Source organism: Salminus brasiliensis, chromosome 1 (genome assembly GCF_030463535.1).
Source record: "Salminus brasiliensis chromosome 1, fSalBra1.hap2, whole genome shotgun sequence".
Lineage (NCBI taxonomy): Eukaryota > Metazoa > Chordata > Actinopteri > Characiformes > Bryconidae > Salminus > Salminus brasiliensis.
The window spans coordinates 27,257,816-27,285,756 of record NC_132878.1 but is presented as its reverse complement, the minus strand read 5'-3'; the positions used below and the strand labels follow the sequence as shown (position 1 = coordinate 27,285,756).

The 27,941-nt window shown below is 39.7% G+C and overlaps 2 protein-coding genes across 3 annotated transcripts in view; one reads left to right on the top strand and one right to left on the bottom strand.

Annotated features, from left to right (window-relative positions):
- arhgef9a (Cdc42 guanine nucleotide exchange factor (GEF) 9a) overlaps nt 1-10,032 on the top strand; it is a 49,798-nt gene extending 39,766 nt beyond the window's left edge. Inside the window, exons 4-11 of the mRNA XM_072676609.1 lie at nt 1,338-1,553; nt 1,963-2,142; nt 3,396-3,628; nt 3,728-3,857; nt 4,679-4,810; nt 6,146-6,389; nt 6,879-6,947; nt 7,174-10,032. Coding sequence (XP_072532710.1) covers nt 1,338-1,553; nt 1,963-2,142; nt 3,396-3,628; nt 3,728-3,857; nt 4,679-4,810; nt 6,146-6,389; nt 6,879-6,947; nt 7,174-7,346 — 1,377 coding nt within the window. The 3' untranslated portion in view covers nt 7,347-10,032. The remainder of the gene's footprint in view (nt 1-1,337; nt 1,554-1,962; nt 2,143-3,395; nt 3,629-3,727; nt 3,858-4,678; nt 4,811-6,145; nt 6,390-6,878; nt 6,948-7,173) is intronic.
- Nucleotides 10,033-13,038: 3,006 nt separating this feature from the next.
- gab3 (GRB2 associated binding protein 3) overlaps nt 13,039-27,941 on the bottom strand; it is a 38,656-nt gene continuing 23,753 nt past the window's right edge. The window contains exons 5-10 of one of the 2 annotated variants that reach the window (XM_072676620.1): nt 26,598-26,650; nt 25,292-25,520; nt 24,009-24,099; nt 22,781-22,835; nt 19,724-19,828; nt 13,039-17,252 (exon numbers count right to left, since the gene is read on the bottom strand). In XM_072676620.1, the coding sequence (XP_072532721.1) occupies nt 17,139-17,252; nt 19,724-19,828; nt 22,781-22,835; nt 24,009-24,099; nt 25,292-25,520; nt 26,598-26,650 (647 nt within the window). In that variant the 3' untranslated portion in view covers nt 13,039-17,138. Of the gene's footprint in view, nt 17,253-19,723; nt 19,829-22,780; nt 22,866-24,008; nt 24,100-25,291; nt 25,521-26,597; nt 26,651-27,941 lie in introns of both variants that reach the window. The other variant, XM_072676619.1, reaches the window with a different exon arrangement.

Below are 27,941 nucleotides of genomic sequence, written 5' to 3'. Positions count from 1 at the left end.
TGCTCTCAGATCTTTTAGCTCATGCTTTTTTTGTCCACAGTCATAAGGACCTGTTTCAGTATCTATGATAAAATATTAAGTATCTCCTGTGAATGTTTCAGGGTGTACTATAAATTATTCAGTATCTTACCTGAATTATTCAGTATCTACTCTGAAATTTTCAGTATGAATATAATACGTATATAATATATAGTATAAAGTATATAGTATATATACTCTGCTATGGTATTCAGTATCTACTATGAATTATTTAGTATCTACGATGAATGTTTCAGTATATACTAATAATTATTCAGGATCTACTGTGAATGAGTATCTATTTATGCAATAATACACTCAAGGTCATGCTATATCATGGATATAGGTGTGAATGTATTTCTGTCATAGGCACAAGGTTGAAAGCTGAGTAGATCGGCACATCAGTACCAGTATGCATGATACAGCCTAACGTTGAGTGTAACTTTGCAAGTATACCACAGTTCTGATAGTACTGATAATTATTTCGTTTTTTGTTTGTTTGTGCGAAGACACACTTCTTAACAATGGTTAAGAAGAAAGTTTACTTACATCTCCCAAGAAAAAGTGGTGTTGCCAGTAATGGAGCGGTTTTCAAATAGTGAGGCTCTCACAGCTAATTTTCCTCCATCTCATGGATTAATCTTTCCTAGATGTGTTTGGTTAGCTTACCCATGTTCACTGCAGTCTTCCTGTTAAAGCATTCAGCAGCTAATAAGCTAATGGCTGTCCCTGTTGAGAAGTGAGCACACAGCTCCCCCTGCTGACCAAAGGTGAAATTAAGAAATGTGTCATTTGAAGGAGTGATGTGAGTGGGAGTTATATTACTGCAGTATATGAGCTGCTTCTACTGCACTGGATAAGCTGTGCTGTGTGTGTTTGGGCTGTAGTTACAGTATTTACTGCAATATCTGTAATATTTGTTTATGATACCATTCATTTTGATCATTTAACTGCAAATTGATCATTTTTCAGGGTGTTAAAACTGTGGGTTGAGGTTATGTACACTCACTTTACCATTACATTTGACTGTACATGGCGTATTTAAATGAGGACCACTGTGTGTGTATTTGTATAAACTTGGTAAGTGGCTTTTTCTGATTTGCATGTCTGTGGATTAGATGCTCTTTTTTTGTATTTGTGGTTTGGCTCACAGACTGAGCCAGATGCTGTCATAGTGGTAAAGTGCAGTACCACCGCATCCACTAGATGTTGCATTTAAACTTTTATTTGTTGTATTTGATACTGCTTTATTCTTTCCATATGTGAACTAGTGATTTTTGGAGTCATTGCTCTGTTGTGTGTGTGTGTCTGTGTTCCAGCTGTGGGCAAACCAGGAGGAAAGTGCAGCGGTGGAGCCTGCAGAGGGCAGTAGTGAGGTGCAGAACGGTCATGCTGAGGCCAGTCCAAACCCCAGCACAGACTGCCTCTGCCTCGGTCAGCCAGCGCAGAACAGAGACCAGATGAGAGCCAACGTCATTAATGAAATAATGAGCACAGAGAGACACTACATTAAACACCTGAAGGACATCTGTGAGGTAACACATAAACACACACACACATGCAAAAGAATAAATAAAGTATGAAGAAAAAAAAATAAAGTTTTAATAACATTAATATCCAGAATGAAGCTCTAATAACATTAATATCCAGAATGAAGCTCTAATATAACTAATATCCAGAATGAAGTTCTAATATCATTAATATACCAAAATGACTTTCTATTACACTAATAACTAGAAATGATAAGTTTTAAAATATAAACTGTAAATATAATGAGTATATTTTAATATATTAATATTTACACAAGCAATGCTGCATTAAACAAATGTAAAAATTCAGTTCAGTGAAATATGCCAATTTACACTACATACGTTTTACTGTGTAAGAAAGTATTTCTATTAAAAGTGGGTCTAAATGTTTAACAAAAGTGTGTGTGTGTTTCAGGGTTATCTGAAGCAGTGCAAAAAGAGGAGAGACATGTTTAATGATGATCAGCTGAAGGTGATTTTTGGGAACATTGAAGATATTTACAGATTTCAGCTGGGATTCGTCAGAGACCTGGAGAAACAGTTTAACACAGAGGAGCCTCATCTCAGTGAGATTGGACCATGCTTTCTGGAACACGTTAGTACACACACACACACACACAAAACACACAACATATGACATGCATGTAATGTCTTTAGTGATAAACCCCTGTATGTTCATATTCACGACATTTGTTTTTATCCAGAGAAACTTCATGAATCATGTTACACAGGTAGCTGAATGTCACATGCCTGGGAATCTTGCCCAGGGACTTTTATTGGTGTAGGGTGGTGTGGTCGCCTGCCCTGGGGAATCAAAGCCTAGTCTGGCATTTAAGGGAGGGGAGTGTTGTTACCACTATTCTACACCAACCGGTACATTACTCTTTTTTTAGTGACTTTAGTGACTTTTTATCACGAATGCTGGGGCTCTGTGTCACGTATGCCTCTTTCTACACACTATATGTCCAAATTATTGTGAACACCCCTTCTAGTGAATGTATTCAGCTACTAAGGTGCACCCATTGCTGACACAGATGTGCAAATGAACACACACACACACACACAACTTGTCTAGTCCATATAGAGAAGCATTGTCAATAGAATAGGACTTTTTGGAGGAGTGATTATCACTATTAATCATGAACCTATTGGCGCTATGCCTAATGCCAGGTGTGGGCTAGAAGGATATAAAGCCCCCAGCATTGAGTTGTGGAGCAGTGGAACTGTGTTCTCTGGAGATTCAATACTTTTGGGCTGAGAATATAGTAGTATTGTTGTATTGGTATCTGCGCTAATACTGACACTTACACACAGTATGGGTATCGGCAATAGAAAGCACCGATAGAAAGTGCCGTTACTCGATACATTTTAGTTTGCATACTTTGTTATGAAACCAAACCTGTCATAAATAGTGTTTACTTTAAACAAAAGTAGCTTTTTACGCAGAGACATGTAGTTCAATGTGAAATTGCTGCATAATCACTGTTTGTTTCTTACTTGACATTTTCTACACTGCTCTGAAATGTGAATTAACACCAATATTTGTTCGGTCAAGCTTAGCAAGATTATGCTTCCCTACTTGCACGTGTTTCTGCATTGTGCCAATTTAAATTTTTTCATAGCTCTGAAACTCAACCAGTAAATGCTGTTCTTTCAAGCTTATTGTATCTTATTTGGTATAAGATATAAAAAACTACAACCTATAAAAAGTAAAACACTTTAAATATCAGGATTTATAGCCATTTAAGTCAGAGATGATATCCGGATCGGTATTGGAAAGGAAGAAGTGTTATTGGTGCATCCTTAATTGATTAATACTTATATATGTGTGTTTGTGTGTTCCAACAGCAAGACGGTTTCTGGATCTACTCTGAGTACTGTAATAATCACGTTGACGCGTGTATGGAGCTGACACGTCTAATGCGGGATGGGCGGTACCAGCACTTTTTTGAAGCGTGCCGACTGGTCCAGCAGATGATTGACATCGCCATTGATGGCTTTCTGCTCACTCCAGTGCAGAAAATCTGCAAATACCCACTACAGCTGGCTGAGCTGCTCAAATACACAGTACAGGAGCACAGGTAACACACACACACAGGCACACACACATACACACACACACACACTCACCACACACACACACACTCACCACACACCAATAAAATCTCTCTCTCTCTCAGTGATTACCGGTATGTTGCCGCTGCGTTGGCTGTTATGAGAAACGTAACTCAGCAGATTAATGAACGGAAACGGAGGCTCGAGAACATCGACAAAATTGCCCAATGGCAGGCCTCTGTTCTGGACTGGGAGGTACGATTACACAATCAAACATTGTCTGTCTGTTCAGTCAAACAAGTTTGCCTATTGTCAAACTAAACTTAATAAACTAAAGAAACCAGATTAAAGGAACATTTAATTAAAATGACATTAATTCATACTATTATATGGTTAATTACTGGAATCATTTCCAGGCTGTATTATTGGATTAGTTTTTATTGCCTTTATAGCTGTCTATATCACTGTAAATAGTACTGCCTTTATAGCTGTCTATATCACTTTCAGTAGTACTGCCTTTATAGCTGTCTATATCACTTTCAGTAGTACTGCCTTTATAGCCATCTGTAATACTGAAAATACTACTGTCTTTATAGCTGTCTATATTACTGTCAATAGGACCGTCTTCATAGTTGTATATATATTACTGTCAATAGGACTGTCTTTATAGCTGTCTATATTACTGTCAATAGGACCGTCTTCGTAGTTGTATATATATTACTGTCAATAGGACTGTCTTTATAGCCGTGTATATTATTGTCAGTTTGATCGTCTTTATAACCGTCTATATTATTGTCAATAGGGCCTTCTTTATAGTCGCCTATATTACTGTCTATAGGACCATCTTTAAAGCTATCTATATTACTGTCAATAGGACTGTCTTCATTAGGACGGTCTGTATTACTGCTGTTGTTTCTGAACTGTACTCATTATTGGGTTAATTTCTGGGTTGTACCATTCTGGGGTTCAGATTTGGGTTGTACCATTTGGAGGGTCAAATCTGGGCTGTAATGTTCTTGGCAGCGTTTCACTTTCCTTCACTTTTGTTCTGTGTGTGTGTGTGTGTGTGTATACAGGGCGAGGATGTCCTGGATAGAAGCTCCGAGCTGGTGTACACTGGAGAATTGTCCTGGATCTATCAGCCCTACGGCCGCAGCCAAACCAGAGTCTTCTTCTTGTTTGACCACCAGATGGTAATCTGCAAGAAGGTGAGAGAGAAAGAACGAAAAAGTGAAAAAACAATTTTAATATACATTCCTAATCCATATTAAACAGGTTAGATAGAGAAAGAGAGAGAGAAAGAGAGAAATGCACTTTGTTCATGAATAATAAAAGCATAGAAGCTGCATGCCTCCATATGTCTCTGTGTGTCTATATGTCTAACGAGATCTTGTGTAATCTCTATCAAAATAGCTCTCTTCTATTGACTAGGAATACACAGAGGTAGTGTTACAGATAAATAATACAGAGGCTGAAGCTGTCCTGCGTCACTCTGTAGTTGGAGTAATGCCCAACTAGGGAGCTCTGATAAGCAGTTCACCCTATGTGGAATAAAGATAGTTCCATACCCCATACATTTTGTCCTGTGTACCCCCCTCTCTAAATGTCACTGCATGCTCTAAATTACTCAGCTGTTAAAGAGTCCAAATATTCCTATCACATGTTGTATGTAAATACTGTTCATCAAACTGTTCATCAGCACCCCGGATTCACTCAGTGTTTACTCCCGCTTCACATCGTCCATATATAGAAAGTAAGCTGCATAAACAGCCCATTTTGAATTCACTGTAAGTCTGGCTATTCAGCCTACGGCAGTTTATCACCACCCCCTCTCACATAGAAGCTCTAAGGAGTTAAGGAGTGTGTTTGCCTGGACTGCTTTTTCAATGAGGCACAATACAGTTTCTCTCTGTAAATAGTTCTTTGAGAACCTTTTGAACTGTTATACACACAGTCACAGTTTTTTCGGGTAATATTTGGAGCCCTATTTATGGCAGAGTAATGGAAGAGATGAAGATTTTTAATGTTTTTTAAAAAACTAACATTTTAAAACCATATGAATATATTCCACATTTAAGTGGCCTTTTATTGTTACTCAGCTGAAACACACAGAAAATCAGGGTTTCTAGCACCCGTTAGCATACAGAAAGGGGATTCAGAAATGAACACATTCAGAGTGGAAATAGGAGTGATTTTGTAGCATATTGTGGAGAAATTATGCGGAGGATTTTGATTGGTGGAACTAGTGGACAAACACTCTCACTGGATGCCCTACCATACATAAGGTAAGACTGGTGTCAATTGAAGGTTAAAAGAAGTACTGAACTTCCACACCAGCGACTCACACTGTAGCCTGTACCACTAGATTTTCTGTTGATAGTTATATTTCCAATTGAATAGATATTTAGTTGAACATCAGAGACAGTCAAGGCAAACATCTGCAGTGGATCATCTGTAAACTATCAAACTACCTGTTAATGTGACAGAAGCACTCAGCCATACTTTTCTGTAATTAATTAATAAATTCACTCTTCTTTCAACAGGACCTGATCCGGCGTGACATCCTTTACTACAAAGGCCGGATCGACATGGACCGTTACGAGGTTGTGGACGCGCTCGATGGGCGAGACGATGATTTTAACGTCAGCGTGAAAAACGCTTTCAAACTGAGCAACAAGGACTCAGACGAGATCCACATATTTATTGCCAAGAAGCTGGAAGAGAAGATCCGCTGGCTGCGAGCGTTCCACGAAGAGCGCAAAATGGTCCAGGAGGATGAAAAGATTGGTAGGAACTCTCACTTTTTATTCCCTATGATACCTCCTGTGAAAAAAAACCCACATTCAATACATTAGTATGGGTTATTATTACTATCACTGTTACACATACAGACAAGGGACCTCTTTATAAAATGTGTGAAATTCATGATGGATTTAAGATGGAAAACTCTTAAAATGGAGGAAGTTGCATCTGCTCAGCTGACAGATGAATTTAGACAGACTACATAATATACCTAATACTCTACTTGAATATGTGAATAAGTTTTTTCCTGAATTGAATTCCTGAAGAAACATTCTGATTAATATTACTCATAATACTCATAAATACTCATAAATATATAATAAATTACTCATCCAATATTTTATATATTTACTTATATATATGTTTATCTAAATATTTGTTAGTTAATTAGACATGAATTGTTTGTAATACATATACATGGTAAATCTTATTTTCATATGGTTTATGGCTTATGGTATTTGTATGTTGATTTAGGTTTTGAAATCTCTGAGTATCAAAAGAGGCAGGCGGCTCTGACAGTCAGGAGAGTCACCAAGCAGAAAGGTAAGAACTTGTAGAGCCTTCTGTCTGTGTCTGCTAAAATCCGGAAAGCTTTAATAACATTAATATCCAGAATGAAGCTCTAATAACATTAACATCAAGAATGAAGCTCTAATGCAGTGGTTTAGGGGTTTGAGTATTTGATTTATTTTGTGTTTTATTTGTTAACCCTGTGAACATACCTGTTTGTGTGTGTGTGTGTGTGTGTGTGCAAATGTGTTTTTTGCAGGTGTTGGCCGGTCAGCTCCCCCCGCCTACCCCCCTCCTTTGGACCCGATGAACCCGGGTCAGTATCTCCTGCCAGATGGTTACGGCCAGGCGGATGGATATGAGTACGGACCCAAGCGCAGCACATCTCCATTCTGGCAGAACATCAGCCGGTTAGCCCCCTTTAAGAAATAACAGTAAGAGCCAGCGCTGACCTGGAGAGAGAAAACACAGACTGCAGTATTTTTCTGGAACAAAACAAACAAACAAACAAACAATCAATCGAAGGTACACACACAATAAACAAAAAAAACAAAGAAAGAAAAAAAACAACAGAGGAAGAAGAAACACTATCCTACATGCGGTGGAGAGGAAGGCGTGACGTTTTCGGAGGAGAGAGACTCTGCGGGAGAGGGGCTGCTTTTGTCCTGAGCTTTTGGAGCCCCCTGCTGGGCTGACTGCACTGAACAATATATATTACATCCTTCACTATGGAGAAACACACACACACTCTATTTGCGGCACACCCACACACACAAAAACATGCTCTGTTTGAGACATTTACCACACACACACACACACACACACTGTATCCTCGTAAAACACACACAAATATACACAATATACCATAACAGTTATATACACACACTTGTGCATCCCTTTGGAAACCAAACCACGACACAACTTCACCCCCTTTTCCTCACCACTTTTTCCTCCAGTGGGATTTTAGATAATTAAAAACGACTCAGTGTTTGTTCCCTTTCTCTTCAAACGAGCGAAGAAGCGTTTTCACCTTTTAAACGACAAAAAAAAGGAAAGAAACCTGACAAAGCACTAAACTACTACAGACAACCGCCCTGGTGTTCCTCCGTGCACTGTGACTATTCGGGGCATTTCTCTCTCACTCTCTCTGTCTCTCTCTCTCTCTGTCGTTTTTTTCCCTCTCGCTTTCTTCTTCTGCGTCGTCTCAGCTTTTAAAGCCTGGTCAATCCTGCCGTGTTTCAGATTTACAGTTAGGTTTTTTTTTTTGATTGTTTGTTTGTTTTGGTTTTTTTATTTGTTTTAGTTCAGTGGGTCGGTTCTGCTGCATTGTTTCGGTTCCGTTCTGCATGAAAATACTACACACAAGAAAAGTTCATGGCAGGTATTTTTTTATATGTGCGATTATTATATTCTTACGGGTCAAAGTCATGTAAAAAAAAAAAAACAACAACAACAAACAAGAAGAAGAAAACAGAAGAACAGCATCAGCAACTGCAAAGTAAACATGTCACGAGATCCTTAATGTCGGCTGCGGTCGGCGGGGTGGCCGAATGTTCCAAAATACAGCTTGTTTCAGTAACTGAATTGAAACGCAACCGCGTAGTCACTCTCCGAGCACAGCATTTTGAAATTCTATAGAAGGGTTAAGGTTTAAGGATGTTTTTCTGCCTGATAGTGAACTGACTGTCTAATTAGACAAATGTCCACTAATTTACCTTACTACTGCATTTCAGTAGTTCAGCCCGGCGGTCCCAAAAGCACCTTAGCTCCTGCTAACATAATCTTAAGACTGACGTGCTTTTGGGGAAGCTGGACCCAAGTTAGTGAATTAGTTATTTCTAATTGATACGCATTTCTAATTGATACAGACTTTGATCTGATTTGTGTAATTAGACAGGTGTAAACATTTGAAAATAAAAAATGTGTTCCTTAGGTTAGGTATTTCTAAATGATATGCATTTCTAATTGACCACAAATTTCTACCCACACTTTGATCCAATTGATTGTCTAATTAGCCAATTACTTTACTTTAATATGCTGTCTAATTAATCGAATTGCTTAATGCGTTATATCTAATTGATATTGCTTTGATCTACAGACATTGATTCAATTAGCAAAATGTTGATTAGTTATATCAGTCAGTTAATTGAATTCAACTTCTTTTTTTTCTATGTAATATGCATTTCTAATTGATATTGAATACACTCCTCGGAATTTGTCTAGCCCAATGCTAGTAACTTTATTTAAATAATCAAATGAGCTAATTGGTCATTTGATATTAGCTTCCAGCCGTTCTCAAACTGTTGCACAGACTTTTGATTGGTTCAGTTTAATTGTCTAATTAGCAAAATGCTAGTTACTTTATTTAAATAATGAATTTGTTGTTTTCAGTTATCTAATGATTTAGGTTTTCCTGGTGCCAATTCCTCTAATATTCTCTAATATTGTGCCAAAATAGTCTGGTTGCCAAATTTCTGCCCGCAAACAGGTGCACTGGCGCAGCACGTTGCCAGATCCCTTCGAGACGGAACCCAGGTCTGCGTCTTTCTCAGGCGACATTTTTGGTCGGAACACATACGCTGGCGCTGCTGCCGTTAGTGTGTTAGGGTTTGGGTTTCTTTTTTTCCTTGTTGTTTTCTCCTCGCTGAAGGGACTTGTGCAAGGTTTCATTTATGGTAATATTCAGATTTTGTCTGATATCTTTTGAAAGATAGTATTTAGTCCAAATCACAATATTTAAAGTATTAATATAAAGCATTATTTATTCTATTATAATGTGATAATTTTTTTTTCCACTTTGATGCTCTTTCTGCATTTTGGAGTTGGTCGAGGAACCGGAGCGGATTACCTCTGACTTAACGAGTTGACAATGAAAAGGAGAAAGAACAGACTTTTTTTCTGAAGAGGGAAAAAAAAAAACATGGCAAAGTGACAAAATGCCTCACTGAGAGAACTGTGGAAGAAGTTCTGTTGCACCATATGTACTAAGTGCCATATGAAAACAATGTTAGGTTATGAAGGAAAATATCAGTTTAATGTTTTAATTTGGTGATCTGATTGACATGATATCATTATTTCATAATAAACTTCGTTATGAACACCACAAAGCTGAACTGAGGACCTACGTCTTGTTGTCTTATTAGTGCTGATATTGTCATGATCTTTCTCAAAGATTTAGAAAATCCTCCCATTTGAGAAGTTCTCATATGTATATGAATCTCTTACTTGACTGTTTGATTTCATTAAAAGACATCACTAGTCTTTAGGAAACAGTTCAGGGCTTCATGAAATCTTGGACTGGACCATAATTTGACATATATTTTGGTTTGTGTTAAATCATCTTTGAAGTATTGGAGTGAGATTATTAATATGTCTTACACAGACCCTCTCAGTGTCTCTGCTACAAATGAAATAGGCTAGGTTAACTGTAACAGGCAGAGGGGTGAGCTGTAACAGGCACTAATCAGTCCATATAATAAATCTATACAAACACTATTAATACAGGACAGCTCTGTACTGTTTGAAGCAGACAAGCTTTCCAACCTAAACACACCAAAATATCTGTGTGCAAATAAATCTGATCAGTGAAAAGAGGCTGCTGTCGAACACTGCCACTTTTACTTTACATCACAAAGTAGGACAGCAAATTTCAGCCTCATCAAACTCTACTAGATTGTGGGGTGTCTCTAATTGTTTACTTTGGGGAGCTTAGTTGTAGCAATGTGTTAAACTAACTGATCCACTGAGCGTGAACTATCTAGATCAACTCTTTCCATGAGATTATAATCAGGAAAAGCAAGTCTTTTGAGAGACTTTTGAGTTTGTTATATATGCCTGCACCTAACCCTAACCTAAACCATAACCTTGAATCAACCCTAAATCCTAACTATGTTCTCTGGAGGGATGGAGCTGCATCCTGCATCCTTGGTGTGGCAGAACTAATCGGAGGCTCAGCGGTTAGATGACAGGGTTGTAGGTTCTAAACCCGGGCTCGACAAGCTGCAACTGTTGGGCCCTTGAGCAAGGCCCTTCACCATCTCTGCTTACCATAAAATCAGAGTTATTCAGTTTATTTGTGAGCAGGGTTGGGTACCGAAGTCAGCACTTTTAAGGGTATCAACCACATTAGGTAAGTGCTGCAGAGTACCATCTGGGTTCAGTTGTGCACTGTACCCTATTTGTGTGCGGAAGTGAACACTACATGTGCACTGATTAGTGCATTAGAATTATTGGACTATTTTCTCGCGTTGTAGGCATGGATGACGTTTCACTGAATCACTCCGAAGCAAAAACAGTGCGGTTCTTCTGATGACCCTGAGCATGATGGAGTTTCTGTACCAAACGTCTCCTCTATGACAAAGCAGCCCGGTGGCATCATCATGAGTCATAACTGTATGTTTGTGTGTGTGTGTGTGTTTTGGGACGTAGCCCTTCCAGCTCATGTTTAGCTGTTGTGTTTATCAGATGAAGTGTAAGATGGGGGTGTTATTCATTGCTGAATCAGCTGCTGCTCATTTTTGTTTGTTTGTTTATGCAAATAAAGCAGGCTGTTCATTTACTCGTCTAATGCTGAGCATCGGCATTAGAAGAGTGAATCTCTGACCACAGTAGCGAAGCCTTTTTCTGGCATGACTGCTTTAACTGTCCTGTACATGAATCAACCATGACATTAAAACCTATTGTCAATTGTGTAGGTCCCTCATGTGCCACCAAACAGCTCTGGTAGGGGCACCACGAGACCTCTGAAGGGTGTCCTGTGGTAAGTCGTGAGGCGGGGCCTCCACGGATGTCCTTCTTTGGACCTCTTTTAGTAGGAGCTGACCACTGCACACCAGGAACACCCCTCAAGACCTTCCTGATATTTTGGAGATGCTCTGATCCAGTCGTCTAGACATCCCAATTAGGCTTTTGTCAGAGTGGCTCACATTCTTATGCTTGCCCGTTACATCAACTTCAAGAACTGACTGTTCACTTGCTGCCTAATATGTAGGTCCCACCCCTTGACTGGTAAAGTGGGTGGGACTTTGTGGAGTCTGGAGCAGCCTCTCTCTGATTGTTGGAGCACTGGCTGCGGGACTTCCCAGCATACCCTCTGTTTTTTATTTGTTCAACGGCAGCCTCCTTTAATATGAATTGTCACTTGAACACGGTGTTCTCACTGTATGGGTAGGGGTAAATATACAGTATACAGCTGCTATAGTATCTCTATCTATAGTATCTCTACTGCCAGTGTTTCTGTGTAATTCAGGTGTATACAGTACTGTGATATAGAACCACAGTACAATTGTGTAAACAAGAATTACAGTAGTGTCCCTGTGAAGTTACAGCAAGTAGCCGGTACCAAGGGCATATGAGTGAGTTTGACACTGGGGAGTTACTTTACATACTACACTACTGAAAACACTTCTAATGGTGATGAACTATTTTTTTATATACTGTTTATTGTGGCAATACGCAGTGTGGGATGCAGTCAGGCTAACTAAATAACAGCCACTAACATTATCTGACCGCTTTCTGACACTTTGAGCATGGTCAGTGTTAACTCTAGCTAGCCCAAGCCCTCCTAGTTTGTTACCATAACAAGACGTTATACACTAATTGTTTTCATAGCTATAATTTTTTTATAGCAGCCGTAGCTATTCGTTAATGTGCTCTAATTACCGACCACAAAGGCAAAACTGAGTTCTACACCCACTTCCACATCTGTCTGCAACAGAAGGGTCTGAAGTATATTGGCATATATATGGTATAGATATATGGCAACAGCTTGCAATCAGGTTAATTTAACACTTTAAAGTAATGTACAGTTCAGTAACAAAAAAAGAGGAGGAAATTGTGGCCTAATGGTTAGAGAAGTGCACTTGAGACACGGAGGGTCACCGGTTTGCAGGTAAGAATTGGGGGTGGGGTGATTGAAGGCTGTCTCCTCCCTCAATCCATGGCTAAAGTGCCCTAGAGCAAGGCACCTAACCCCTAGTTGCTCCCTGTGCGCTGGAGTTGTCTGCCCACCGCTCTAGGTGTGTGTGCTCACTACCCCTACGTGTCTGTGTTCACTACCCAGATAGGATAAAAACGAACACTGGAGAGAATGTGAACATCATATTAAAGACAGGAGATCAGAGCGTTGGTTTATTTTTTTAATTCATAGCTTTATTTTTGGAGAACTTTCTTTTTATAGTGAGATTATTTTGAAATGTAGAGCACACAGTTAGAGTGTTACCTGCTGTTGGCAAAGCCATACGCAACACACACATTCACACACACATATACACACTCTTTCTCACAGACATACGCACATGTTCATACAACACTTTTTGACACTTGCACTTCCTTGAGATGGACACAAAGCTTTAAAGTTTTGGGCTTTTTTTTGGACGTTAATGACATCACAGTGACGGTACTGCAGGTTACATTTGTGCTTTAGTCGGTACGGAACACTAGATTCAGTCATGGTGATGTAACAGCGTGAAACAGCAGTGACCTAAGCTTTAGTGACAAGCGTGTCACAACCCACAGTGCTCCTGACCCTGTTACGCCATTGTTAATACGGACGCTAAGCATCACTGGTTGCAGGGGCGGCAGCAAATCAGGCAAAGAGTCAAAGTGGCTAAGCAGTATCTGAGAGGACCGGCGCGATACACAGTGTCTGCAAAGCTACCTTTCACTTTGTGTTTCTTAATGTAAAGCCTCCTGCAGTTCACTGCCACGTTAATGGGAAAGTTTTGCTAAATGTTTTGCACGGGAGCTGCAAGGCTATCGTCACTCAAATCGTCCCTCAAATTGTTTACATGTCTTCAGCTCGCTCAAACTGCATTCGGGCCTTCCTTTAGGTGGCACAGACTTGTGGATGTGCTTTAGGTCACAGTATGACCTGATGAAAATTCAAGATTTTTAGGTATCTAGAAACAGAAACAACAGAAAATCATGAGGTCTGTGCCCTTCACTGTCCAATTCTGCTGAGGGTCAGAACGTGGCATGCCATTTGTTCTCTAAATCGGCTGCAATGTTGAGCTAAATGGCAAAGTTTCAGACATCCCACCTACAAAAGTTCATTTCAGGGAGGAAGCACCAAGCAAAAACCCCCACCCCCTCAAAAAAATCTCCATCGCAACCCCCTAAACACACACACACATATATGTATCTGCTTGATCTAAAGGAAAATCTGTTCATATTTTTCTTAACACATCTACTAGAGGCTAATTATGTCTGCCCAATATCATTCATATTACTCCAGTCCAGGGTACATGGAGTACATTATTAATATCATGCTGTTTTTTTTATCTTGCATCCCAGAAAAACATGTAGCCTTACTTATGTTCTAATTTTGGTGATTTTGTCTAATCTGTGAACCATGTTGGGTAGCTATATGCATTATATGCATGTGTCATTAAATTTGTACTTACTAACTAGGTAATGAAAGAAGCTAATGAAAGAATGGTTGCTGTTAACTCACCTCAGCTTGTCCTTTACAGCCATTTACCCCCTATGGGTTTAACCCACACTGTCATTATTCTGACCCTATAGGACAGGGTAGTGCGTCTGATGCACCATTAATGAGAGTGGTCGACTGTAAATCCCGCCCACGGACAGGTCTACTGAGCAAAAAAGAGAGACCAATCAGGACGCTCTCTGTGTCACGTTCTCTCTCTCTCTCTGGCTACATTATACAGAAGTTTGATTTCTGGGATATTGTAATTTGCATCCGTCAGGGAACCACTATCAATATGCGGGAGAGGTGGGATGTCTGAAGTCTGGTTAATGTTAATAGTTCACAGACGGTTCACATACTGTGCCCAAGACCATGTCTATAAGCCTGTGTGCTTTTGATTTTCAGTGTTTGTAAGCTAAGTTAGCCTCATAGCATGAAACATCTGTATGGAACAGCCAATCAAAACACAGATAATGTTCAGTGTGATCACTTCAAACAATATCCTGTCAGCCAACTGATTCTCATCAACACTCATATTCTCTTCTTTGGACATAATAATGCAGCAGAGATACAGCAAACTGTACTGAATGTAGCGGCGGTTTCTGTTCTTGATGTCTTGTTCTGAAAGGTCCACCTCTTTGCAGCTTAGCTGTTTTTTTTTCTAGTCATAGCCTGTGGCCGCCCCTGCAGCTGTTGATGTTTAAAGTTCGTAGCGACATTAGAAAGGCATCTCCTTAAAATATCTCAGTCTTAAAACAGAAAGAAAATAAAATGCAGCACATTATGCTCCCTGGACACTTTATCAGAAACCCCTTTCTAGTAGCTCCAGCTCTGTTGATGCACAGTTTAAGTTAGCCTTCCTGTTGACCTTCATCAGTGGTCAGTTTCTGGCCACAGAGAAACTCTTGGTTGGATATTTTTCGGACCGATCAAATTCAGCAGTGCCAATGACGTTGCTTTTCCTAATACACCCGCACCAACTATTTAATGTGTCACTGCTGTGCTGAAAACGGACCACTACCCCAATAACCCCAACAACAGAAACTGCTGTCAGAAACTGACCAGTGATGAATGAAGTAAAAAGGGGTTGATACTACAATACATATACAATGTACACTTATGTAATGGTCCTGTATGGTGGGTGGTTTACTAATAAAGTGGCCAGTGTAGTTTTCCTCATGATTACCAATGGATGGAGCTGCAGCAGTAGTTGATATTGGAGCAACAAAGCAATGCTTTGGAATGATCAATTCCAAGTTTAAAAAAAAATCTTTTCACAGTGTGTGGCTGAGGTGCTTTTACAGTGATATTAACCGCTTTAATGCCAAAACTAGTCGTGAACCTGAAATAAACCTACCCCAAAATTCACTGTTAGAGTGAGGGTGTTATAAATCTCCCAACTGTTGCATCCCTCCCCCCAACAATGCACCAGTTTGTACCTGAAACTGAAGAATGTGTAGCAGATTCCACTCTGTTGTATTTGTACACTCGTATCATACACTCAGACCCACTGACCGAGAGCACATTAAAGGAATACTCCTGTGTTTTTCAAACCTATCTGCTGTGTAGTGTGCCACTGATTGACACGGACAGTCATTGTAGTTCATTTCCCGCCATTTAAACTGACAGCATTCGACAAAACGATACAGTAGTTTGAGCCTGTACAGTGTGGTGTGCACCAGCCTCTGAACAGAACTCCTAATCACTGTGCCATTGGCTTTAAGACGTTCCCCTGAAAATGTCTGGTTCTAACCACCACATCCTTAGTTCTAAGACCTCCCCCTGACTGTGATTGGTCATAATTGGTTCTAGAACCTTTCCTGACTGTGATGAATTATAATGACCTTGCCATTGGTTCTAAGACCTCCCCTGATTTTGGTGAGTCATAATGACCATGCCATTGGTTCTAAAACGCCCTCTTCACTGTGACTGGTCATTATGACCAAGCCATTGGTTCTAAAACGCCCTCTTCACTGTGACTATTGGTTCTGAGACTTCCCCTGATTTTGACTGGTCATTATGACCAAGCCATTGGTTCTAAGACCTCCCCTGATTTTGGTAAGTCATAATGACCTTGGCATTGGTTCTAAAAACGCCCTCTTCACTGTGACTGGTCATTATGACCATGTTATTGGTTCAAATACTTCCTCCTGACTGTGATTGGTCCTAATGACTGAGATATTAGTTCAGAGACTTTTACCTGGCTGTGATCATTCTTCATGACTGTCTTTGGGTCTGAAACCTCCCCTGGACTGTGATTAGTCACAGTTTGTTGTTTTGAGAACTCTCCCAGAATACTACCTGCAGAAGTTTTTTTTATTAACAGTATTCTTTTGCTTTTTTGTGTGATGTATGAACATGTCTAAAGATCTGTCCGTAGTGTTCTTGCCTTGTTGTTTATTTGTTCTCTGATTGATGGCATGGTATCATCATCATCGCAACTTTAGAGAAAGCAAAGAAACTGTAAAGACTGTTTTGTACTCAAGTTGCATATCTGCACATGACAGATAGTCACCTCCTTCAAATGTGTATTTGCAGAATTTAGCATTTGGCCATTTTGAATCAGTAGATTATTTAGTTCAGAGTGTTGAAATGATGCTCCGTGTTAATCAATTCTACGCTACAGATGCAGCAGGTAGAGAACTTTTTAAAAAACTCAGGAGTATTTCTTTACATTCAGTAGCACAAGTGCACAGTTTAAATAAAGCAGTCTGTAATTTCTTTCTTTTTTACTGTATTCTTTCCCACAAAGCTTTTGGGCCTGTATGTTTGTCCTGGTCCTTTCCTGCTGGGTTTTACACTTTGGACTGGCGGATGTCCTTCCATTCTGTCTTGGTATTCTGCAGTGCTTGAGTCTTCTTCTCGTCCACCTGAACGTAGTCCACCCGCTGTTCGTCCAGCAGGGGCTTCTGAAAGACAAAACAGAACCAAAAATACTACGTACCTCTGCAGCGTGACCATAAATCAAGCTTTTGTAGCTGTTGTGCTGTTTTTCTTTTTTGCACATATATATTTAATATGGCTGTTCTTTACATTGTGTCTTTTCATAATGGATCAAAATCTTTACATTGAGATTACATTATATTACATAGTATGCTATGTTATTCTATTCTATTCTATTTTTTTACATTATATTCCATTCTATTCTATGCCATTTTCTTCTGCTTAATTATATGATATTCAGCAGTATTCTTCTTCTTATATTTATGTTTTATTTTCCTTTATATCCAATACTGTTTTTGAATAATATTATATTTTATTGCATTCTATTTAACTTTCTTGTATCCTCTTTTTACACAGTATCCTTTGTTATGTTAGACCCATATCTTTCTATTCTATTTTGTTCTTTGAGTGTTCCTGAGATTTTTGCTTTCTTCTCCTCCCACTGTGAAAAGTCTTTCTGTGAGTCTGTGAGTCGCTGTGTGACTGACGGGAAGTGGACAAGTCGTTTAATGCTGAGTCATGTACACAGAGGTCAAGCTAAAATGGCTGGTGCAGAAACCACTGACACATCAGCATCTCTGCCGGTCATCTCAGCATTTTTCATCAGCTTGGGAAAAGCAAACTCATCAAGATTGCTGTAAACCAGTTCATTCCGGAAGACTCATCCACCACAGTCCCAGCTGACTCCCATCACACACTCAGGCCTTACGCAAGCACGGAAACACATGCTACAGAACATTCATTATTGAGTGACTGTCAAACTGTGTGTTTCTTCTTTTCCCATCTCATCTCATCAAGTGTCTCTGAGCTGCTTGACTTTGACTTTGACAAAGTTTAAAGAAATAAAGGCTTGCAAACGTTTGGGCACCCCTGGTCAGCATTTTTGTTACTGTGAGTAGTTACAGGTATTCAAGAATAACAGGTTATAAAGTTGTAAAAAGAAACATCTATTTAATGTGCTGAGCAAGATGAAAGTTGCATGACCTGGACTGTTCTAATGATGACAAGCTAATTAAGGTCTGATACCTGTGAAATATTTGAAAAAACTAAACAGGACCAAACGAAAAGGTCAAATAATAATTCCTAACAAAAATACCTGAATCCCGATTGTCCCATTGCAAATGCAGCTGACCAGCAAAGATGTGTTTGGTATCTGAAATTTAGTTTCTTTAGTATTACACTGGAGCTATGTGGCTAACCAGTAATGAACACTTATAGCCCACCACTTAGCATGGTGCAAACTGTGTGCTGAAATCATACAGACCAAATATCTGTAAGAGAATGTTTGTAAACATATACATTTACAGTACCTTCAACATTCATCAGCTGTAGAGCAGCTTATTTTTATGTAGTGCTAAATATAAATTAAAGAGAATATTACCAAAACACTGAATCCCACAGAAGCAAAGGACACTACAGAATCCCTGGATACCACAGAAACACTGGATAACACAGAGACACTGCATACCACATAAACACATGGTACCATAGACAGACAGGAGGTCACAGAAACACTGGATACCACAGAAACACTGGATACCATAGAAGCAAAGGACACTACAGAAACCCTGGATACCACAGAAACACTGGATAACACAGAGACACTGCATACCACATAAAAAACATGGTACCATAGACAGACAGGAGGTCACAGAAACACAGGATACCACAGAAACACTGGATACCACAGAAACACTGGATACCATAGAAGCAAAGGCAACTATAGAAACCCTGCAAGAAAGGATGCCACAGAAACACTGGATACCATAGAAACACTGGATACCATAGAAGCAAAGGCAACTATAGAAACCCTGCAAGAAAGGATGCCACAGAAACACTGGATACCATAGAAACACTGTATACCCTAGAAGCAAAGGCCACTATAGAACCCTGCAAGAAAGGATGCCACAGAAACACTGGATAACACAGAAACACTAAAAACCACAGAACTACTGGATACCACAGAAGCAAAAGACACTGCAGAAAGCCTGAACACCACAGAAACACTGAATACCACAGAAACACAAGGCACCATAGCAAGAAAGGATGCCACATAAACACAGCAAACCACAGAAACACTGAATACCACAGAAACACTTGGTCCCATAGCAAGAAAGGATGCCACATAAACTCAAGATACCACAGAAATACTGGATACCATAGGAACACTGAAGCCCACAGAAACACTGAAGACCATAAAAACACTGAAGCCCACATACACACTGAGTACCACAGAAACACAGGCTAGCACAGAAACACAGGCTAACACAAGACTGTTTCAGTGCAGTGTTGACAGAATTATTCACCCAGAAAGTTTACTGTTACTGTGACGTAAGGCTAATTTGTTCTATAGGCATCACCTTGTTATCATGGACTAAAAACTAGTCTTTCTGCGTCATCCTCCACTACAGTAGCTGTAGCTGATGCGGATGCGTACCTTCTGGACAGGTGAGGGGGAGGCGGAGTTAGCGAAGTCCAGTGAAAGGTAATCCAGGTGAGAAGTCCTGAACCAGGTGGCCGATTCACAGCCAGGCAGCAACGTCTGCCGACACACACACACACATAAAGAACACCAATTAAAAGCCTGTCAAAGGTGTTACTTTAAAATGAGGCAAGGTCAATGATGGAAGCAGCTGTGTGTTCTACTGGGTCGGTCAAGCTTTGGCCTAATTGAGGATTTGACAGATTTCTATTCTAAACTGTTGTTAAAAGCACAGATTAAAGATATTTTGGCTCAATGGTGGTTTAAACACCTGAAAGGTTTGAACGCTGATGAGCGTTGACATGGCAACAAGGGCTTACATGCATAGCCTTTCCCAGACTAGCACTGTAACTAATCCTGGCTGTAATATTTACTTGTGTGGGATTGTTCTCCTCTAAATAGACCTGATTAAAACACAGCTCTGAACAGCTAGATGTCTCAAAGCTCTTTATGGGCAGTGGATGTTTTGTTCCCTATACTGTACTTCTTATCTAGTCCTAATCCAGAGGTCTGTATCACAAAGCATATTCAACTAAATCACTTCCTGACTAGGTTTCACACTTGGTAATAGGTCTACCCTTATAAGTGGCAGGTAAAACATGTTTATTAGTGGTTATTAATTAGGTCATAAACATCTTAAAAATCATTAGTAAGAAGTAATAACATGAATGAAAAGGCAAGCAATGGCATGTTGTTTTTCAAGAAGTGAATCCTCATTCATTCAGACTGTTAAATCTCAGGTCTTGCTGGTTCCATGCTGTATGGGTGCTCTCCATCGGTCAGTGTTCTACCTGTCAGCTTCTGTGGAGATCTGTGCTATTCACAACGTTCACAATTCTCTCCCTTTTTCTCCAAATTTGAGAGATGCCAATTAACACACCCATTCATAGCTCCCCCTACCACTAGCAATGTCTCCTCCTATACATGCAAAGCCAGTCCCCACCTATTTTCAAACTGTCGCCGATGTGGCATTGCCAAGCAGCTGACACGCCAGGATCCCCAGCTCCACCGTACCAGCTAACGGACATTTGTGCTGGCCAACATCACTCAAGATTGATGGCGGTACGAGCATGGCCAGTTATGCTCCTCCGGGCTCTGACCGCCGGGCTATAGTGGTCACAAATTAGACCGCTAAGACATTTTGACCCCTTACTACAATATAACACCAACAGGAGCTTTTGTTCATCAGAAATGATCTTTAGACCTACACTGACCTATGAATTGACTACATTCACATTCTAACCTCTAAACAACATTGCTTACTTTCATATTGTGAAGATTTGTGACCTTATAAATATATGTTAAAAAAGGAACTTTCTCTGTTAATCCAGGTTTAGTTTCTTAGGCTGTGATTGATCCTAGGACAGTAGGCTGCAAAGGTTCTAATGAGGACCTGAGTGTTGTCTGTAGGCTAAGTAAAAAGGATAAATTGACATGGAATTCTTTTTACTGCTATATGACATTTATGGTTCTATAAAGAACCCATCTACAACAGGTTTTCCTTGTATCTGAAGAACCATTTAACTATGCAGTAAAGCATTTAAGCATCCAAATGTTTTTAGTTGTCATGCTTCTATTTAGAACCGTTGCTTGTATTAAAGAACCATGTACAGAGGTCTTAACTTGGTCAGTGTCACTCTTTTAATTATATTATAATATTTAACAGGGCTCTCTGCTGAAAAACCTTGGTTTCGTCTGCTGCAAAGCGATATTTTTCATGTGATTGACAAGCCTAATGTCAACATAACTATGTCAACTTTTATTAGTAGGCAGGCTCTGATTTGTCAGAAGCTTAGCTCTGATTGGTCCAGGAGCTGTTTATGGAGCAGGTTAGGCATGCAGCATATGCTGACACACTAATGTCTCCCAGTAAAAAGTGATCCACTGGTCAAAGGTTTAAAGGTTTAAATCAGACTAGGATTAAAGCAAAACTATGGAAATTTGGCATTTCTTGCTCCTGGGCTCCCCCTACAGTTGGGAGGTGTAATTTGCACTTCGAGGCACCACTACAGGACACGTTTTTCTGGACTAGCTGAGAGATGACTTACACAGCGCCACAGCAATTTTTAGCATCCCAATGTTAGCATCACATAGTCATATGCATTAGATGATCACATGACCATATTTACAACAGTTGCATCTAAGCAGCTGAAGAGACAGGGGTTCGGTAAGTCCCAACAACAGTCTGAATCAGTACCTAAAGTTTACTTTCCACAATTTGTAAAGTGCTTAATATGCACTGGAGGAGCTGAGATATGTGTGTTTAGAGACTAAATAAAACAAATAGCAGCAGCCTCAAACCATTTTTCTAGGTAAAAATAGAGAATTACCCCAGGACCAAGGAGTGGGCGATATGGTAAAAATGTCACGATACATGATAATTATCGCGATACACGTGATTGCAGATAAAATGTATCAGTAGTGACAAATTCTTAACAACTACTGTTTAATTACTCTCTGAGTACAGTGATTTTACATTCATAATGTGCTGCACTTCATCTAATTAAACCAGACTAATTACACTTTTGGTAATTAACCCTGCAATTTATCAGTGTTCTTTAAGCACAGATGATATCCTTCTTAAAGCACATTGTCTATCACAATAACAAAGTTTATCACAATACAATAAAATATCCTCATATTGCGCACCCCTAACAAAGACCCCATGTAAATTGAATCCCGTCTAAATAGGGCCTTAGCCATAACTCCTGCTTTGTGAGATGGACCCCTGGAAAGCGCTAGGCTCGTTTTTTTTTTTTTTTAGTTTTTTTCGGTCCCAGTGTGCTCAGAAACTCGTATAAATGATTCAAGCTGCCCTACAAGCACTTTAGACTATTTATGTAACTTGCTTGTTGTTTTGTCTTTTATTCATGGCTCTTTGTGTTACTTACTAATCTCTCACTTTCTCTGTCTGTCTGTCTGCCTGTCTTTCTCCCCCTCTCTCTGAAAGAACTATGAATAATAAATGAGAGAGAGATAGCAGTGATCATGAGAGATAGTATGTCACGTTACCGTAGGCGTGACACTTCCTTCCTGTTCGGAGCCGTTTAAGCCCCGCCCCCACCGCCTGTCCAATGGAACACAGTGAGGTGAGGCACTGCATACGGCAGACGAACAAACAAACAAACGAAAAGACACAAACAAAAAAAAAAAAACCAATGAGGACACTGACAGTAAACAGCAAATATAAACAAACGTACAGAAATATTGTCATTTACATTAACCTCTTGATACCCTGCGTCCTCAAATGGGGACATTACATATTTGCTTCTCTACACCATGATACTTCATTTTTTAAAACTCTGATGGAGACACTGGCAGGAAGTCAAAGGTTTCTACAGCCAGTCCAGTGAGAAAAATGGGCCAGGTACAAGTCTCACCGGATTTTATGTTTGAAACTGGTTAAATTACAAACAATAATATCTCTAGCTTCATATGGCATGCATTTAAGACAAATTAGCACTAGTAATAAACTACAACATCTGTAAAGATGATGTACTTGTTTGGGACATTGGGACTATTTTATGTCATTGCTTGTGCTTCATTTTATAATTACAGGGGGAGTTTCAATGTCAAAAGCAGAACAATTGCTCAGTGCAATTGTAGAACAGTGTTTTTGTGCGTTCTTAGTTTCATATGTGATGTAGGTTGATGTTGATTTTGGTACATTTAGTCAAGCACTGTACTAACATACATTATTTTATTTATTTGTGCTTTAATGTTACTTTATCATACTTCATACCTCTACTTTGTTGCACTGCAGAGGCAAATATTGTATTTTTTACTCATTTACAACATTTATTTATCAGCTACTTTGCAATAATAATATTTGCACTATTGTCTTTGCATTCAAATAGGGCTTGATTTTGTATGCTCTTGTTTACAGTTTGAAATAAACGGTTGTGTACTTTGTAAACCAGTTGTTTCTTTATTTTATCACACAGTAAGATAGACCTATTGGCCTCATATGAGGCCTTTTTTTGCAAAAGGACTTCGTGTACAAAAACTTGGTTTAGTTTTTATACTTGTTAGGTCCTACTAATCCCAAATAGCTAGGAGAAATAAAAAATGCATGCCAAGTAAAAGTCTGGGTGTCAGGAAATTAAAACAATGACAGACAAGAAAGTAAAAACTGGGTGTGAAAGAAAGCAATGGAGGGAGAGGAAGAGCGAGAGAGACGGGGCAGATGGAGAAAAAAGAGGGGAAAAGAGAATGATGCAGAAACAGTTTTTCCCCTCACCCCGGTTCTGTCATGGTGCGGATCAGCGGATGGTGGGTGGGAAATTCACGAATTGTAGACAGTCCTCTCAGGTCCAGGGGTGGCGGCCTCACTGCAGAGCCAATCGAAAAGTGGAAAATATATACACTGTGTATGCATATGCAATAATAACAATAAAAACTTAAATGTATGTTTATGTCATAAAATATGATGGTAATTAGGACCAATCACGGTCAGGAGGAAGTAAGGAGTAGGAAAAATGACATCTAGTACATATTAAGAGCTCTGGCCCAAAGTGGACTTTTCTCTGACAGAAATGAACAGTTTTATAAACAGATTCCTTTTTTTTTGTTGACATGTCCCTCAATTCTGACTGAGACATGAACAATGATGTGTACATAATACAAGTTAAGCTTACTCTAAAATTAATTGTACAGTAAATTGTACAGTAAGACATTCACATTTACATTTACGGCAGATGCCCTTATCCAGAGTGACTTAATACCCGTGGCTAGTTAGTATGAACTAGGATCCAAAAGATCCCTCTAAACTTAGATACTACTAAACACAAAAGTCAGTATGGAGACCACTACATTTCCCCCCAGGCCTCTTGGAACAAGAGGGTCTTCAGTCTGCGTTTGAAGACAGTGAGTGACTCTGCTGCTTGGACACCCAGGGGAAGTTCATCCTACCACTTCAGTGCCAAGAAAGAAAACGCCTGCTTGTCTTCCGTGGATTTTAAAGGATGGCAGGTCGTACTTGAAGCTCAAAGGGCTCCTGGTACCAATCTGCTTTTGACCATTGCCATCAAGTACAGAGGGGCTGGTCCATTCTTGGCTTTGTAGGCCACCGCCAGGGTTTTAAATCTCATGCAGGCAGCAGCTACAAGAAGCCGGTGAAGAGAACCCAGCAGAGGACTTACATGGCTGAACTCAGAAATATTAAACACTAGTACTATACTTTAGCAGTACTATAGAACAACAGCAGCTACTGCCAAACACACCAAACATGTTTATTTTGGGGTATGATGGTGAGGTCAGTCTCACAGCTGTGTTATCTTAGCATGTAGCAACACTCATAATTTGACTCGATATAAACAACCTCGTGATTCAGAGGATCCAGATGCTTCAGAAGGAAAACAAATGCAGGACTGAATGTATGAACTTTGGAACACCACAGGGTGAGAGAGCAGAGAAAGTCCAATTAATTACTGTCAGAGAAAAGTCTAGCTTGGCCATTACACTGACCACACAATGATGCACAACTGAATTAAAAACAAAAAGGGCCAGACACTCAGAGCTTACATCGCCTTCTGGGTTTCAGACTGCGGTTGACTGGAGGAGGCTCTATGTCTGGGGCGGGAGGAAGAGGTGATTCTGCTTTTCCATTGGTCAGCAGAGGGACAGATAGGGTGGGACTCATTGGAATGTATCCATCTGAGGCAACATCGGAGGGGCCAACTGTCGGAGACGCCATCGGCACATAGGAATCTTCTGATTGATTTTGCGACACCGGGCTGGGTAAGAATAATGGCTAAAGAGAGACAGAGAGTTTAATACACAAAGGTCTTAGTCACCTTTGGCTCGATCAAAACAGGCTTGGACCCAGATTTATATAAATAATATGAATTAAACTGAAATCTGGGCAGAACGTGATCATTTGTTTGCATTAGAATAAATACAAATAATCTATTGTGATTGCCATGTGCGTGGGAAGGCCAGTATGTCCAGTTGGTTTATTCTAATTCTATTCTAAATCCTTCAGTTTATTCTAATGTTACATAGAGTTTTACACTAAACACACTCACTGACCACTGACTTCATGTTTATTAGAGTTTATTCTAATGTTATATAGAGTTTTACAGTAAACACACTCACTGACCACTGATTTTATGTTTATTAGTTTATTCTAATGTTATATAGAGTTTTACACTAAACACACTCACTGACCACTGACTTTATGTTTATTAGGGTTTATTCTAATGTTATATAGAGTTTTACACTAAACACACTCACTGACCACTGACTTTATGTTTATTAGGGTTTATTCTAATGTTATATAGAGTTTTACACTAAACACACTCACTGACCACTGACTTTATGTTTATTAGGGTTTATTCTAATGTTATATAGAGTTTTACAGTAAACACACTCACTGGCCACTGACTTTATGTTTATTAGTGTTTATTCTAATGTTATATAGAGTTTTACAGGTAAACACACTCGCTGTGTTACATATATATAGAATATGTGCATAGAACAAATTGTGGTATAGCTGGTGTTGGTATAAAAAGTCACGTCCTTTGTTTATCCTGAGGGTTTTAAGGGAAAAAAGTAAAATAAAATGTGGCATATATTTATGTGTAATTCAGATTTACACATTTACTTATTTGCACCTAGAACACAACAACACAACAGAGGTGCCCCAACCTGCTCATAGATTGTCTAACAAATTCATGTGAGGGCAGACAGATGTTTAGGTTTGTTTTGATTCAAGAACAGGAATTTAGTAACTGTTTATTAATAATTGTGTATTGTTTTAATGGCCAGGTTGGTCAGGTTTAGTTTTGCTTAAACTGCATAAAACCTAGCTTAACACAGGTGGTCTTACCAGGTTTAGGCTCAGTCTTTTGTTCCGGTGACCTTTAGTGCTGATTTCAAACTCTAAAAACAAACAAACAAGAAACATTATGGGAGTGGAAAAGCCCCCAAAAAGAAGAAATGTCAAGGCCAGTCATTAAAGCCAAACACAGACACACACAAGTTCACAGTCCTTTCCCCCACCAACACAAACACACACCACATATACTCAGTGACAACCTAAGACATTTACCCTGCCAGCACATGCACACACAAACATGACCTCAGACACAGAGAAGACTATGGAAACATTTACTTTACTGGAAGAAGCAATGATTATCATACAGTGTGTGAGTGTGTGTGTGTCTGTGTGTCTGTGTGTTGACATTTTCCAAGACCAGTGTAAGACATTTCTGCCAGCAAGTGCTATCTATATCTACAGAGTAATATTATAATCAAGTCATTTTGGAGCTGAGAAGCTGGACAAATCTGGACAGATCCAATTCAATATGTCCTGAAACATTGTGAGAACTGTGAAGAACACCCCAAAGCAGTCAATGGCACCGCCAACAACCTCCACAGGGCAAGGGTGAAGGTATCACAATCCACTGTTTGAAGACGATTCTGAGCAGAAATACAGGCCATAACATCTTCTTTGAGAACTCACTGGTCACTCCATCTACAGAAGCACGAGGCCAGATCAGTTATCATTGCAAATCTGACCTAGTCATACAGATTTCTCCTTTTCAACATCCAGAGAATTCAACCCTTTCTCTCTAGAGAGGCCGCCCAGGTTCTTGTTCAGATTACTGCAACTCTCTTCTGCTGGTCTCCCTTTGCGCACCATCAGGCCCCTGCAATTAATCCAGAATGCAGCAGCTTGTCTTCAATGCGTCTAAGTTCAGCCATGTAACTCCACTGCTGCGTTCTTCTCTTCACTGGCTTCCTGTAGCTGCTTCCCGCATCACATTCAAAACCCACATTGACTCTGGCCTACAAAGCCAAGAATGGACCAACCCCTCCATATGGCAACAGTCAAAAGTCGATCCGCACTAAGAGCCCTTCGAGCTTCAAGTATGTTTCGGCTTGACCCGCCATCCCTTAAAATCCACTGAAGACGAGCATCCAGGCTTATTTCTATCCTGGCACCGAAGTGGTGGAACAAACTTCCCCTGGGTGTCTGAACAGCAGAGTCGCTCGCTGTCTTTAAACGTCGACTGAAGAACCACCCTTTCCGAGAGTACTTGGGCAAAGTGCAGTGGTCTCCATACTGACTTTGGTGTATAGTAGTATCTAAGCTTAGCGGTATCTTTGCATCCTAGTCTATTTCAATTAGCTGAGGGTATTTTCTGAGTAAACAGTGAAGCACTTTGGA